The sequence below is a fragment of the Hippocampus bargibanti genome, linkage group LG01 (assembly GCF_051943395.1).
Source record: "Hippocampus bargibanti isolate YZ-2025 linkage group LG01, ASM5194339v1, whole genome shotgun sequence".
Classification (NCBI taxonomy): domain Eukaryota; kingdom Metazoa; phylum Chordata; class Actinopteri; order Syngnathiformes; family Syngnathidae; genus Hippocampus; species Hippocampus bargibanti.
Window position 1 is genome coordinate 15,474,726 of NC_142734.1, and position 16,934 is coordinate 15,491,659.

A 16,934-nucleotide genomic window follows, 5' to 3' on the forward strand; every position below is an offset into this window, starting at 1 on the left:
CCTTTGATCACTTTGCTGCTGTGAAATGTAAATTTCTCCACTGTGAGACTAATAAAGGCATATCCAATCCAATCCAATCCAATCCATCTATTCTGAAAAGTCCATCTTGAAAATGGCTTTAACAGTATCTCTGCAACCAAACCAATTTCTTCTCCTCCTTCAGTCATTGTGGGTTGACACAACCGCTATTTTATCAACACAACAATATATTCGCTCATGGAGCTCGCTACAGATTCAGTGTGCTCGCTCTGGCCAGTATGCACTTATCACTACTACTATAATTGGCTAGACACTAGCCAATCATGTGACTAGTTAATCATAATTTGCGAAAACTGAAGTTGACAGCGCCTTTGAGCAGGCCTTGGGTTGCCGACTTGAACTCTGATTGGTTAAAGCAAGTATTTCATTGCCATTGATTTCTATGCTCCAGGGCCTGGAGACCTGTTTGTGAAAGCATCCGGATAGATTTCAAACCTTGTAACAAATGATGGCTGAAATGTGATTGGGTAAATGCTAAAGTACGAAAACACTGCAAGCAGCACAACAGTAATTTCAGTTTTGTCTATTGTCTTTACCCCAAGAAATATTGATACTAAAAATGAATCAATTTTGGAGTGCAGTACTCACATGCAAGGTTTCCCCCAGTGCCACATAATCTTGCCAGGCACGTGTGCGAAGCTCTCCCTCTCTCTCCTGTGTGTGTGCGCATGTGTATTTGTGGCACTTAGAAATTAAATGTATTATAGTGGAACCTCTGTTTACGAACCCCTTGGCTTACGAAGTTTTCGGTTTACGAACGTTACATTTATGAAAATTTTACCTTGGCATACAAACTATTTTTCGGGATACACACGGAGCTGCCACAATGAGTGATGTGTCGTTCATGAATGATCCCGTTCTCCAAACAAGGAAATGGCAGCTTCGGTTAAAGCCACGTGATTGGTCAAGAAACCAGCAGTGGGGGGGGGGGGGGGTTAAACATCAAAGAGACAGGCAGACAGAGAGAGACAAAACACACACACGAAAGGGAGAGGACAGAGCTTGAAACAAAAAAAAGAAAAGGGGGAAAAAAGTAAAATGGTGAGAAAATGGATAGAAAACAGTGGAATTTGGACCCATTCCAACGTTGATAGTTCAAAAGCAGAGTGTAGACTGGAAGGTTAAATATCCTATCAATCAGGCTCCACAAATCAACGCAAGTCATCTGTACACTTGATGCAAAAACCTATTAACCCAGCTACACAGATCACAATTGATGAACTAGATACAATTATCACAGAGAAAGCACCGACAAGTGTTTAATGCTGAGGAAACCGGACACTCCAGAGTTTATTTCTTTAATCATAATACTATAGCACATTTATTATACATAAAATAAGGTATATTTTGTGTAGTTTTAAGGTGTAGAAAATTAGAATGTAAAAAATTATGTTTTATGGGGACCTGGGAACGGATTATTCTCATTTTAATGGTTTCCTATGGGAAATTAATTTTTGGGATACACACTTTTCGCCTTACACACCCTGTCTGGGAACCAATTAAGTTCGTAAGCCAAGGTCCCACTGTATTTTGTTTTTTTTTACTTTATGTTACTTCCGGGTTGAGTGAACGCTGGCGCGTGTGGCTGCCGCTGCTCACCCACAGAAAAAATATCCTGTGACTGTAAAGTGTCTTTAAGAGTTTTGAAAGGTGCTTATAAATGAAATGTATTATTACTATTATTATTATAACAGTTGAAAGACAATAAAAGGAGGCTGAAAGACAATTTGGAATTATTTACGAAGAATTCCTGGACAAAATATAATTAACATCAGTCCGTGCGTGATTCAGATATTTTTAGGCCAGCGGAGAAGGCCTTGCAGGCCCTGACGGCCCTCCACTACCTAAAGGTCAACCTTGGTAGGCAATATTAGCTATTTGACATCCCATCACCGTCATTGTTAATTAGTGCAGAACTGTGAGGAAAAATAACTACAACACAACCCATCCGTTTGTATGGCATGTACTGAGCTTGTTTTATGGTATTTTATTGTCACAATGGTAGTCAATGATAGAAGAAAATGTTTCTTTGCAAATGAAATACCTTACATGTACAAACATGATATATAATTACATGTGCTTTAACAACACTTGTATGTATAACACTTTTTACATAATGCACTGAGTCCCCGTTGTTCCAATTCAAGCAGTATTTATTGCGTTTTATGACGAGAGTAAATATTGACTGAGGGTTGTGCTGATGACATGAGCAAATCTACATAAAGTTTGACCCCCAGTTTGTCTGGCTTCACTCCTCAATCCAATCAAATTTATTCCTAAAAATAAACAGATGTTTTTTTTTACATCTATGACATTACTGTGAATGGAATGTGGGCATTCAATAAAGGAGTCAAAATATTTCCACAATTCCTGTTTTGTTTTACCTGCCATGTTTCAAAACAGTTTGTCACGAGTCAAAGTACGCTGCTGACACCAGGAGAATGTGTGTGTGCATGTGTGAATTTGCATGTAATATTTAACCAGCACCGAGGAACAGGCATCAGGAAGGAGATGAAAGTTGTGGCTATTGTTTTACTTCCTTCTATGTCCCATTTCCAGCCTTTTGTTTCAATTAGTAAAAATTTGTGTGTTTTTATTCTGATGTGACTTGTAGGAGATACTTCAACTGCAGAATACATGCACATTTTGAATGCCATCAAAATATTTTTTTTATATGAAATAACTAAGATGGGGATATCTTTGGGGGGGGGGATATCATTCAAAAGCACAAGTTTGTTCAGAAGCAATTCCCATATTTAAATTTCCCTCTGCAGACAGGATGTGCTTAAGGTATGAAAGAAGCTACACTGCCACATCATTCACCACTGACTACAAACAAACGTCACTCATCAGAAACAATGTCCTCCTTCCCAGGTTAGCGGCAGGACTTGTTTCGACCACACGGGGCGTGCGTCACTCGGAACAAGGATGTCACAGTGTTTGAGGGGCACAATGGCTTCTCTTTTATTTCTGGAATCTTCCAAGAGCTGATTTTTGACTTCTGAGAGCTTCCCTCTTCTTTTCCTTTGCTTTTTGTTCGTGCTCCAGTTTCATTTTGTCCTCCATACTTTTCACGATAAGATCCTGGATGGGGAAAGGAACAAATTAATCGTGACAGATATCCTCAGCAGATGCAATAACAGAGATACCAGCATTTGATTGCACACTTACCCTCTGGTCAATATTAGCAACCTGTCTCTTGCGCCTTTCCACATTGCCCGCGGAGCTACGGCCTTTTTTCTTATGCCTGGGGACAAACTTTTCTCTGGCAAGAGGATCAAAGCCCTAGAGAGACAAAGTGTTATTTTTATACTGTCTAGCGGGGTTTCTTTTAAATTTGAAGCTCAATGACAAGAATTCTCAAACGGACCAGGGCCTCCACTCTGTCTTGGTGCCTTTGTTGGAAGGTGCCAAGATCAACCTTTCCAAGTTGAGTTGGGTCCAAACTGATCAGCTCAGGCTGGACCTTTTCCAGCAGCGCGTTAACTTCCCATTCCTGCCTTTGCTTGGCACTGCGGTATGGATTGGAATCAAGGGCATCAAAGTTGGGCTCGCCCGCACCTGGAAATTAATATGAGGATGAATGTTTTCTTTGAAACATTCAATCACCATCTCAATATTGCAGCTGTTGTGAAAGGTATACAGTGAACCCTCGTTTATCGCGGGAGATACGTTCCAAAAATAGCCCGCGATATGTGAAACCCGTGAAGTACAATGTAGTCAGCTTTTTTTTTTACACAATGCAAAACTGTACATACTGCAGAATGAAACAAAAAATAAAACCTCTTTTTTTTAATAGTTTAAAGAACGGTGTTGTAAAACAATATTTTGCTGCTGCGCCTATTTGTCCTGACTCCGCTGCGCTGTCGCGCCTTTCTCTACTGAAGGAGTCTTTCTCAGAGAGAAGAACATTGTTATCTGTAGTTGTTGGCACTCTTTTTTTTCGCAAGATTTTTATAAACCGACATGGCCCGATTTCTTGAAGCAGAATGCTCCATGAGCTGTTCAAAGCCAGTGTGTTTGATTTTATTATGCTTTGCTTGCAGTGTTGTTTCTTTTACTTTGTTTGTTTGCACATTTGCATGCCATTAATTAATTAAAACAAAGGTTTTTTTCCCTTGAAAAAAAATCGCGACGCACTGAAGCCGCGATAAGTGAACCGCGAAGTAGCGAGGGATCACTGTATAAACACGTGTTATATTGTATGCATACATAGTGGTGCCTTTAAATCTGAGTGACCCAACTTAACTCATTCACTGCCATTCCCGAATTTATTCGGTAATTGAAAATATGACGGAGAGCACCATCGCTGAATTTTTGGGGGTTTTGGGTTTTCATGCTTGGGTGCCGATAAAGCGCTGGCCATGGCCTCTGGCAATGTTTTCCTTTTCTACAAGGGGCAACACTTCCCTTTTTTCCATGTTAGCACTTTGTTCCAGCTTTAACTGTTAAAGCGCGACAAAAACCAATATGTATGTATTGCATTGTATTTTGGACAGCCACCCTCATTTCAAGCTCATATAACTCCAGACCCATATCATTTAGGAATTAACCCTTTTTTTCTTATGAAATTAAAGAGTACGTTTTCTAAGGCTATCTTGAATGTTTATGTAGTCCTAAAATTCAATGACAACAATGACAAAAACCTTGGCACTGGGGTGGACATATTTGCACATATCTGGCAGTGAATGAGTTAAGAGTTATACCTGAGGACGGTCCACTTTGCTTAATACTAATAAAAAACACTCAGGATGGGCTAACAATGGCACCACTGTTGCTCCATTATGTAATATAGACACATTGGACAGACAATAACAACATAGTCAATACGGAACAAACTAAAGTTGTATCTGAAGGCACATCAAAAAATGCCAAATGCTTTCAGACCTGGTACGAGCATGCTAGTGAAGCCTTTCCCGTGCCCGATCCCGAGGACATCCTCGAAGGGGCAAAAGCGTAGCTCACACGCTGCAGCTTGGGCTCTGTGGGCCATGTAGGGTTTTCTCACCGGAGAACTCCAGACATCCCTGTACACCTGCAATGGATGTTTACTGTATATCGTCAGAAGAAACCACAAATATATTTACAGTACTGCTTTTCTCGGGGCTTGTATGGAACATTGAGATAAAATTTGTGACGACACAACCAGGCAAAGTACATTTTACACCTGCCGTTCAGACATGTCATTTTATTAGAGGCAAAATCAGTCATCTTGTAACTTGTCTCAGCTGTGACATGTCCAACATTTTGCTTAGACGATCAGCATCTACGTCTGTTTTCATGCACAATCGATGTTTGCAAGGGAAAAAAAATGTGAGTAAAGAAGACAATTATTATTGTCCAACGCAAATCCTAGTTCATATAAGATGATATGACTGACCTGGACAACGTCTCCCGTGGCTGCAGCAAGCAGCCCCCGCTGGCTCAGTGACAAACAGGAAGCTCCAGCAGGGAGGAAGTAAGAATTGAGGTTCTGGAAAGTTCGGACGTCAAACACCTTCAGCTTTTTGTCCATGCCCGACGTCACCATATATCTGCCAAAACATGAAACGTGAAATTAGGGCCGTGACCGTTACCAGCCGGTGTATCATTTGGTACCGTGCCACACAGAATGAATAAATAACTTGCATTAGAAACTACTTTTTATTTATTACAGAATCTGAATCAGAATCAGAATCATCTTTATTGCCAAGTATGTAGAACACACAAGGAATTTGTTTCCGGTAGAACACGCTGCACTAGTATCGTTGTAAAAAAAAAAAAAAAAACTGCTAAGTGGCACTATACAGTTCCATTTTGGCTATTGTTGAAAGAGTTCAAAGAGTTAATGGCTTGGGGGAAGAAGCTGTTTAAATGTCTGCTGGATTTGGTGCGCATGGATCGGTAGCGCCTGCCTGAGGGGAGTAGCTGGAAAAGGTGGTGGGCAGGGTGCGGAGGGTCCAGTAGGATTTTCCGCGCCCTAGTTTGGATTCTTGCAGTGTGCAAGTCCTCAAGAGTGGGTAGGGCGGTGCCAATGATTTTTTCCGCCGTCCTAACTGTCCGTTGAAGTCGGATTTTGTCCATTTTTGTGGCGGCCCCGAACCAAACGGTGATGGAAGAACACAGGATGGAAAGATGAAAGATGGTAAATGGAAAACTTACTAGATTCCCTGTGACATTCATCGACAGTATGCCACTCTTGACGTAGGTCAAGGTGCATTTCTCAGTCACGTGATAGGTTACCACCAAAATGAAACCCAGGAGCTAGCAAAATGAAATGGAAAAAAGGCCTTTTGGAGTCTTTGGGAAGTTTATTTGGGAATGGGAGAAGGGCCAAAACAGGAGACCGAAGAGAAGCATACGATTTCCAAGAAAAAGAAGGTTGGATTTCATAAGACAGTATCAGGAGCCCTACTTAAGATCGGGATATTATGGCGATTGCTATTTTTCATGCACTTTGCGTTTTTGCCAGATAAGACATTCCTCATGCCATAATTTATGTTTGATATTGATGAGAAATAGCAGTTTTCATGCAGGTCAAATCAGGTTATTTTGTTGTATTTATACACCACACCTCAAAGTCCCTGAAAATATCGTCTGATCTTAAATCGACTGACGTTAAACCGGTCAGGAGAGGAAAAACAGTGTGGGGACCGCAGCCTTGGATAGCACAAGATGGCGCCGATGCCCCATATATTTTGGGTTCATTCCTTCCATATACAGTGATACCTCGGTTTACGAACCCCTTGGCCTCCGAACTTTTCGGTTTACAAACGTGACATTTATGAAAATTTTACCTTGGCATACAAACTTTACCTTGGCATACTTTTTCGTACACGGAGCTGCCTCAATGAGTGATGTGTCGTTTGCGAACGAGCCCATTCTTCACACAACACTTCGGTTAAAGCCACGTGATTGGTCAAGAACGCAGCAGTGAGGGGGGTGGTTTAAACATTAAAGAGACAGGCAGACGACAGTGAGAGAGTTTCAACTTTGATAGTTCAAAGGCAGAGTGTAGATTGCAAGGTTAAAATATCCCATCAATCAGGCTCCACAAAGAATCCGCACAAGCCATCTGTACACTTGATGCAAAAAGCTATGGACTCAGCTAAACAAAACACAATTGATGAGGAACTAGATACAATTATCACAGAGAAAGCACCTACAAGGGATCATTCCTCAAGATGGTGAAAGAAGAAGGCTACGTTCCTCATCAAGTGTTTAATGCTGATGAAACCGGCCACTCCATTCCATCGAGCCATCAACGACCATCATAAAGGTAAATAAAACGACTTTATTATAGCGTACAGTTTATTTCTTTAATTATAATACCATAGTCCATTTATTATACATATAATAAAGTATATTTTGTGTAGTTTTAAGGCTTAGAAAATTAGAAAGTAGAAAATTGTGTTTTATGGGGACCTGGGAACGGATTATTCTCATTTTAATGGTTTTCTATGGAAAATTATTTTTTGGGATACACACTCTGTCTGGGAACCAATTCAGTTCGTAAGCCAAGGTATCACTGCAAATACATTTTTACTGTTTTGTTAAAGGTGTGTAATATCCTTGAAGAACTGGAAAAATATCTGGCAAACGAAACACATAATTCTTATCCCGGTAATTAAAAGAGGTGTGGTCCAGCTTTCATATAAGTCAAAACTATGCCCTTTGGCATCTGAGTTTCAAGGAACCGTGTTCAAGTGACATCTCAACTGAAAGACAAGCACAAAGTATGTGGGAGAGAAGCTCAGTTGAGCTCAAGAGTCATCGGATCATTTCCATATGCATATTAATAAAAATCAAATCCTCTTGAAGCAATTCCTTTTGAGGGATTTTTGACATATGTGAAATAATACTGAACTGTTTTTGATCTGTAATGTGGCAAATTTATGTTTGAAACTATCAAACCGCTGTGGGTGTCATTAACTTGTGATTTTTGCTATTTGCGGAAGGGCTATATTGCAAATACAATCTGTGGAAATATCATTTGGTATACATCAAAATTTAAAAAACACCTGACTGAAGATTAAAATGCTCAGTTACAAGTATACTAGGAAATGGCGCTTATAATGCTTAAAGCAGTGTTTTTCAACCTTTTTTCAACTGAGGCACGTTTTTTTTACATTGGAATTTTTTTGCAGCACACCACTAACCATCTCGTAGGAACGAGGCAATGGTGACGTGTAGCCACACGGCCGATTATTAAATTACACTCCTACTCTTTTCAGCACGGACACCGGACAATGACATAATATTGGCAGAAAATGATTAATAAATGTTTGTAAAATTTTACATTTGAAAAAGGGGCATTGGATAGTTTCTCACGGCACACCTGACAATCTCTCACGGCACACTAGTGTGCCGCGGCACAGTGGTTGAAAATCACTGGTTTAAAGGACAACCAAGACCATTTTTTTTGTTTCCTAACTGACATCAGAAAAACATTTTATAGCATCTAAAATACCCAAAACACGCAGGCTGATATTTTTAGTCACATGAAAAATACCAATAGAAATGACTTAAAGTGTCCAAAAACTACTTCAAAATCAAACTGGAAATGGCCAGTTTCAGAAGGCCCCCTTGTTTGTGACATCACGCCAAGACGTCTTGCCTTACTCGAGAATCAAAACAATGGCTTCAGATTCGGAGAAGATGCTTTCTTGTTACTCATCCAGTTATGAATATGATTCAAATAGTTCTGAAGAGGAAAGCATACATGTTTGCAATCGACTAAAGAAGTTATTCCGTCATTTTGAGGCATCAGGACTGAAATGTAGCGTCCCAGAAAATGCACAAGATGGTGCCCAAGCTTTGTTGGAAATGGACTGATTTGTCTGCTGGGAATTTGTGTCAGCTCGTATCAAATAGTAGTCTTGGTGCAACACACAACGATTCACCATGGCGTTTTTTATGTGTTTTCCTTCTAATTTCGCCATCAACACAGATCAACACGAAGTTTTCAGACCAAACAAAGTACCCAAAAATGCATTGTGTGTCGCTTTCTCGGTCAGTGACAAGATCTAGCGTGACATCACGCTAGGTATCGTCACTAACTAAAAAAAAGACTCCCTGAATATTCAGCGCGACTCTTAAAACGTAAAATATAGCTGCTATATGCAGTGGAATCTTTGTAAAATACGCTCAGTAGAAGTCATTTGAAGTGATTTTACAAATTATGGACACAACTTGTCCGGAGACATCGGTTGTCCTCTAAGGTTCCTTTTTACGATGATTATTTAAACACCAGCACACAATTTTTCCCTGTCTCCAACTTGTGTGATATCAATACGCATCTACAAACAGTTTTGGGTGCTGGCAATCCGTCACAGGTTTTCACTCCTCATGGAAAAGTTTGGACAGAATTCTTAAAGGACAACCGACGTCTCCGAACAAGTTGTGTCCATAATTTGCAAAATGGCTTCAAATGACTTCTACTGAGCGTAATTTAAAAAGATTCCACCGCATATAGCTATATTTTACGTTTTAAGACTCGCGCTGAATATTCAGGAAGTCTTGTTTTTGAGTTGGTGACGAGTCCGTACGTGACGTCACTGTAGGAATGCCCCCTGACCGAAAAAAAGACATTGTAAAAAAAGAAATTGTAGCAGTCCTTCCATCACGTCAATGTATTTTGCTGTATTGTTTGGTCTGAAAACCTTGTGTTGCACCCAAAAGCCGCCAGAAGAGGGTGTCCAAGCTCCATATAAGGAATTTATCAGCCTGTGGAAACTGAGGTGGCCACAGGAGGTCGCCATTTTGTGCCTCTGTTCTGGTGATCGTTTCTTCCCAATGTTGTCTCAAAATGGCACGGGATAAATTATTTAATCGATTGCAAACATGTATGCTTTCCTCTTCAGAACTATTTGAATCATATTCTTAACTGGAGGTGTAACAAGAAAGCATAGTCTCCGAATCTGAAGCCATTGTTTTGATTCTCCAGCAATGCAAGACGTCTTGGCGTGACATCACAAACTGGGGGCGGGTCTTTCTGAAAATGCCCAATTCGCAGCTCAATTTTTTGCAGATTTTGGACACTTTAAGTCATTTTTATTGGTGTTTTGCATTTGAATAAAAATATCATACTGCATGTTTTGGGTATTTTAGATGCTATAAAACGTTTTTCTGATGTCAGTTAAGAAACAAAAAAGTGACGTCAGTTGTCCTTTAAGACAAGAACATTGCCAGTGTGCTTTTTTGTGAGTTTTGACTCACGTTCCTGTTTTGTCCACGGCCACAGAGCGCACACCACCGTGATGACACAGCATCTTGACAAGGGGCTCTTTCTGACTGGGCGACCATAGGGTGACTGTGCCGTTGGAGTGCCCGAGATGGATGACAGCATTGTAGGGGTTCTGGCACATCACGTCCAGGCGGCCCTTCTTGGTGCATATGGCAGCAACCTCTTTTCCCACAGATACATCAAGATACTGCAGGAAACCGGTCATGCTCTAAAACAGAATAACAAAACTCAGTCAACCCTTCCTGTTTATAGCAAAAGATATACTTCAGGCATAGCCACAATCTGTAAGAATCATGCCTGGTGACAATTAAAAGAAACAAGGGGAAAAAAAGAAAAAAAAGGGCATTTTTTATCATGTTACTTCCATCCTATCGTGTCAAGCACGAATTGTCCTCGTTCAGGATGAATTCCGGTAATTACATTTGTTAGGATGAATTATGGCAAATAACAAGAATGACAAAGACAGCTCAATTTGATGCATGAAATTTTCACTGACCATGCCCGTTCCACTGAGTATGGAATATTGTTATGCAAAATATCAGTTTATTTTCGTGGTGCTGGGACAGATTGATGCCAATTATGTTTATTCATGTATGCGTGGTCATAGAACAAAGCGAACTACTTGTAAGTCAATGTGCCGGTATTGCTTGGGATCATGTTGACATAATTAAAAGTGTAAATTGTAGTTATTGCGTATCTATTTCTGACACAAACATTGAAGAAAGTATAAACTTACAGCAGTGGCCAACAAAAAGTGGTATGGCAGAAACTGCATGCGAAGGACATCATTGAACTTGCGGATGCAGTGAAGTTCAATTCCATTTGAGTCATAGATGAACAACCACTTCTTCTGAGCTACTGCAAACATGTTCTCGGTGTGAAGCCATCTGAAATGTGCACATTTGTTTTGAATGCATCATAAATGGAATAACTTAATCCATATTTTATTTCTAAAATTGGTCGGATGTGCCATCACCTGCGACCATTTTGCCAGCCTACTTACTAGCAGTGCTTGGAAGCAACAGTCGTAAAATAAAACTGGTACAAAATAAAGAGAATTACACTTTATTTACTGTCTTGAAAATGTGGGCTAGCTCAATGCTAAGACATAGAGCAAAACAAATGCATTTGTGCACTGCTCCTCTTGGAGGACAAGGCACACATAATAAAAGTAGCAAATATACGCCTCAGCAAGTCTATCACAAATGTGACACTTGTGTACCATTTATTAACTCATTCACTGCCATTCACGAATGTATTCAGGAATTGAAAATATGACGTAGAGCGACATTCCCGTGGTTTGGGTGCCGAGAAAGCGCTGGCCATGGCTTCTGGCAATGTTTTTCTTCCACAAGGGGGCAGCATTTCCCTGTTTTCCATGCTAGAGCTTTCTTCCAGCCTCAGCTGTTGTTAAAGCCCTAAATAAACCAGTATGTATGTATTTCCAGACCGATATCATTTAGGAATTAACTCTTTTTTTCTGATGAAAGAAGAGAGTCCAATGTTTCTTATGCATTGAATGTTTATGTAGTCCTAAAACTCAATATTCTGTGGGTCCTGCAATTCGAGTGAAAATGACGAAAACCCTGGCACAGGAGTGGACACATTTTTGCACACCATCTGGCAGTGAATGAGTTAAATGCTCAAAAAAAAGTTTGTCTTGAACAATATTTGATCGTGTGTATAAAAAAGGTCATACTTTTGAGTAAAAATAATACCATGTAAATAAAACCTTGTGTTTTAAAATAATATGCAAAAATACAACATATTTTAATGAAAGCTGCAGGATGTATTGGCATTATAAAGTATCTTTACTTTGTAAAGCAGACATAAGTACATACATGTTAAGTCTCACAATTTGGTCGGGAGACTCCCGAATTTGACCACAATACTCACTCTATAAAGCAACTACACAATACAGACAATTCATTTGTAAGGTGAAACAAAAGAAAATGTAAAAATCAAAATACATTTTTATACTAATTAAATGTATAAATAAACAATGAAAGCATTTTTTGTGGTTTATTTACTTCTAATTTACATTTTTGTAACACTCACATTATTTTAACATGCACCACAGAGACGCGAGTACGAACATCTCCAGATTTCTGACACTTAACACGTATGTAGGTACAAAAATATAGGTACCAAACTTACACCTGCATGTGATTTGAACAATGTAGTATCTGATTCTCAATTGTAGTCTGATAAGTTTGTGCGTGTGTGTGTGCACGTTGTGTTGGAGGCTTACCGAACATCACGAATGGACTCCATCACGTTTATTTCACACATTAACTGTCTGGATTGCCAGTCGACACATGCTACATGGCCTTTCCTCCCACCGAGGAGTAGGTGACTAAATCAAAACATTGACACAAACTATTAATCCTAAAATAAAAATATTGATACATACTATCCCCATAACGATGAATCTACCATACTGCAATCGAAATTCAACAGAGAGATTTACTTATTTAGTTTTACAGCGTGAATGTGCATTCTGTGTGGAAATGAATGAAGGCGAGAAAAGAAGTTGGAGTAAAGACATTGATTACATCTAGGACATTGATCGCATTGGACTTTACTGTGAAACAGCTTTTATAATTAACAGTCTTAATCAATAACACTAGCGCAATTCAAGTTGGGACAAGAAAGTAGGTCACTCACCGTCCAGTCTTGCTGTAATCCAGTTGGTATGGTCCAAATTGAGACAGATTCAGGTCAAAATACTGAGGACAAAGTCGATGTAAAGAAAAATGTCAACTGTAATAATAAAACTAATTTCTGTACCTATTTCAATCGCAGCAAACTATCAAAGCGGTAATCAGTCCATGTCAAATTACAAGAATGAACAACGGGCTAAGACTGACAGAGAAGATAGCTCACCTTGGTCCCAGATGTTATATCCACAGCATCTGCGATATCTTGCTGTGAGATAGTACACGTGTCCTCATTGTCGTCTCCTTCTAGAAACCTGAGAAAATTCATAAATGAAGTTATAACAGTGTGGCATTTTCAGACAATCTCACCAAAGACATGGATATTTTACCCTGCTTCTTCTGGGAGTAGAAGGTCAAACCGGGCAGCTTGTGTTTGGGCCATTTTTGAGGCTTCATCTGAACGAGCAATGGCTTCTTTCAGCTTGGAGTGGTGTTTGCTGGCCTGAAAAGAAAGACAGAAAAAAAATGCTTTTACCAGCACCATAATATAAATACCGAACGGAAATTGCTGACCTCCACTTTTGTTTCCCTTTCCCTTGCGAACTTCTGCAGCCTGGCCTCGGGAATAGAAGCGGGTCCGGGGAAAGCATCTTGTTTCTATGGGAGTGCCAATAATTGGGTCGGACAAATATCAACCACAGTTTACAAATTTCTTGGTTGGATACTTATTGATCATTGATGGATTATTATTAATTTTAGATTTTTTTTGCAGAGAGTATCTGTATGTTAATACAGTAAAGTCTCGTTATATCGATATCGGATATATCGATAGTCCCGGTTATATCGATACTATTTCTGTGCACGCACGGAGAAAATTACATGCAAACAGGGTCGGATATAGCGATAGTCCCGGTTATATCGATATTTTTTCGGACTCCCTTGAATATCGATATAACGAGACTTTACTGTAATTGTTCCTCATCAGTCATCTCTTTGCTTTTCACAAATGTCGGAATTATGATAGGAGCAACAAACTTGAAAAACTGTTCTTCCCATTTTATGTGATGGGAGAATAAACCTGACACTGTCACACACATTGTCTCTGACCTATAATTGTGTAAATGTTATTCTATACCCCAAAAGTATTTATTATGATGATTCTGCTGTTCTAACTTTTACAGATATTCAAAGTTCATGAGTTTACGAAAATTCAGAAGACCCAGGATGCCACAAATAATAATAATAATAATAATAATAATACATTACATTTACATACATTTTAAGCACCTTTCAAAGCATAACGTGTTTAATTCAATTTAATTCTGAATAGATAAGTCCAGTGCTAATGTCGAGAACATCAATATTGCTACTGTGGCTCCCAATAATATTTAACTGTCTTTTTGGAGATATTCTTATACACTGGTCTCAGTAAGGACGATGGTGTATGGTGAGCATATTGGTGGAAAAAAATGGTCTGGTTAGAACAGAAACGAAGCACTTGATCCGAAATTTTAAATGCGTCTTACCCCAGATTGAAAGTGTTTTTCTAGTCCATGTTCGTTTGTTGTCATCCTCTTCTTAGCTGGATTTTTTGGAGGCATCTGGTGCTGTGCATCAGAATCGGCCGCCGGTTTCCCACTATCTCTTTCATCACTGTTCTCCTGCCAGTAACGAGCTAGAGGCTGTCAGAAGAAGCCATTCATAATCACAAAATTATCAGTGGGCATTCTAAGGCGCGAGTGGCAACAACTTGGTTCGCACGCGTTGATTATAATTCAGTGTCACTGTATGCCTCTTCTTTATAAGTCATGGTTTTCTCGTATTGTCGAGGCCTGCATGAACCGAAAACAAGTCACACAACCGCAGTCGCGTGTTAATAACTTTATAATTGATTACCTTTTTCGTTTTCCCCACGTGTGATTCCTTAGTTGCCTGCTCTGCGGCCGCCGCCATCTTTGTTGTGCACTCTCATGCACTCCTTTTCCTGCGCGTCACTTCCGCGATGAAAGCCAACTGTGTACAAAAGAAATCTCAAACAGTTGTTTAATTGATAACAAAACATATCACCTGATATTAAATGTAAAGTAAAAGTTAAAACTATTTTGCTACTGCTATTAGCACATTTATTGCTACTTCTAATAATGTGTACTTCTTATGTGGGGTAAACAATTAACATGCTTCAGACAATGAAAACTATAACAGTAATTGACGTTGGTTAAAAATATGATATAGTGTATAAAGAGTTTTAAATGAAACACATTTTTCAATAGTTTTAAATGCTGAGAAAAATGTATTTGCAAATGATAATTTTCATTCGTCATGTACACTGTAACTTCTGTTGGTACAGTTGTTCCCTCGTGTGACTTGAAAGCACAGAGCGTATATGATCGGTTCCTACTCTGTGACGGTGTGGAATTGCGTGTGAATGGTTGGCTTTCTCTATGTTAAACTGTAAGCCATTCTACTCGCCAGATGAGTTCTCCACCTTCATACTCGCATCCCACCGCAAGCCAACACAAACACAGCGTAACAAACGCGAGCTGACCAAGTATGCCAACTCGAGCTGAAACATCCAGTCACCCTTTATCATTTTGTGTGATTTTAATCGAGCAAACCTAACAACTATCTGTTACATCAGGTTTTCTGATCACTATTAATTACATTTCAGACTTATATACAGGCGCAGATGCAAATGTGTAAAAGCAGTGTGCCAGGACTGTCAGAGAGTGGACAGACTAAGCAAAGCTGACACGACAAGAAGACTTGTAGTGCAGTTAGTAACTAAGGTGTCTCTGATGCTTCAACTTCAACAAAACACAGACACTGTAATAACATCTTACATCAGTTTCGACGAGGACATGTACCATTCAGGTCTTTGCGCACCTTCAACAATAACAAGCCATGGTTCATTGCCATATCATTTAGAAAAGAGAAAGAGGCCACCCTGAGAAGTGCAAAACAGAGGACTCAATATTTCTTGGACCAAATCATTTGCATGTTTTATTTTTATAAATGAGGGTACGAGGAAGCGAGAGATCGACAGGCGCATTGGTGCGGCGTCTGCTGTGATGCGGACTTTGTACCAATCTGTCGTGGTGAAGAAGGAGCTGAGCCAAACAGCAAAGCTCTCAATTTACCGGTCGATCTACGTCCCAACCCTCATCCATGGTCTCGGGCTATGGGTCATGACCGAAAGAACGAGATCCCGGATACAAGCGGCCAAAATGAGCTTTCTCTGTAGGGTGTCCGGGCTCTCCCTTAGAGATAAGGTGAGAAGCTCGGTCATCCGGGAGGGGCTCAGAGTCGAGCCGCTTCTCCTCCACATAGAGAGGAGCCAGATGAGGTGGCTCGGGCATCTGATTAGGATGCCCCCTGGATGCCTCCCTGGTGAGCAGTGACGTGCAGTCAGGGGAGGCAGGTGAAGCCGTGCCTTACCTGTCATCACGGAAATATCAAATGAAAAAATCAATTAAACAGTTATATTTATTTACTGATTTGTAATGTAGCCACAAGGGGGCACAAGCCAGTGTCTTATTGTGTCGGTCCCAAGCCCGGATAAATACAGAAGGGCATCCGACGTAAAAAAAAAAAAATCCAAAACAAATATGCGAAACCTATGAATCCCATACCGGATCGGTCGAGGCCCGGGTTAACAACGGCCGCCATTGGTACTGTTGACCTTCAGGGTGCCAGTGGAAAATGGACTACTGTTGGTCGAAGAAGGAGAGGAGGGAGGTGTGCCCGGAGGAAAAGAGAGAAATGGAACGCCAAGAGTATAGAACTAAGAGTAGGAACTTTGAATGTAGGAACAATGACAGGTAAAGGTCGAGAGCTGGTTGACATGATGCAGAGAAGGAAGGTAGACATACTGTGTGTCCATGAGACCAGGTGGAAAGGGAGCAAGGCTAGAAGCTTAGGGCCAGGGTTTAAGTTGTTCTATCATGGTGAAGACAGAAAGAGAAATGGAGTTGGGGTTATCTTAAAAGAGGAGTTTGTTAAGAATGTCTTAG

General features: G+C 40.1%; 1 protein-coding gene across 1 annotated transcript; it reads right to left on the reverse strand.

Moving 5' to 3' along the window:
* Positions 1-88: 88 nt before the first annotated feature.
* On the reverse strand, positions 89-14,937 carry wdr46 (WD repeat domain 46). Its single transcript, XM_088999389.1, has 14 exons — positions 14,821-14,937; positions 14,451-14,606; positions 13,498-13,581; positions 13,314-13,426; positions 13,151-13,238; positions 12,932-12,993; positions 12,516-12,620; positions 11,001-11,151; positions 10,237-10,472; positions 5,420-5,573; positions 4,927-5,074; positions 3,410-3,600; positions 3,211-3,324; positions 89-3,123 (listed from the first exon to the last, which is right to left on the reverse strand). Exons 1-14 carry the CDS (start codon positions 14,875-14,877, stop codon positions 3,004-3,006), a joined length of 1,779 nt encoding a protein of 592 aa, XP_088855515.1. The 5' UTR covers positions 14,878-14,937; the 3' UTR covers positions 89-3,003.
* Positions 14,938-16,934: the final 1,997 nt, after the last annotated feature.

Coding starts and splice junctions, on each gene's coding strand:
- wdr46 (XM_088999389.1), bottom strand. CDS start 14,877: ATGGCGGCGGCCGCAGAGCAGGCAACTAAGGAATCACACGTGGGGAAA. Junction 5,574..10,236: donor GCCGTGGACAAAACAGGAAC/GTGAGTCAAAAC, acceptor ATGTTTTGGCAG/ATATATGGTGACGTCGGGCA. Junction 3,325..3,409: donor AAGACAGAGTGGAGGCCCTG/GTCCGTTTGAGA, acceptor TTGTCTCTCTAG/GGCTTTGATCCTCTTGCCAG.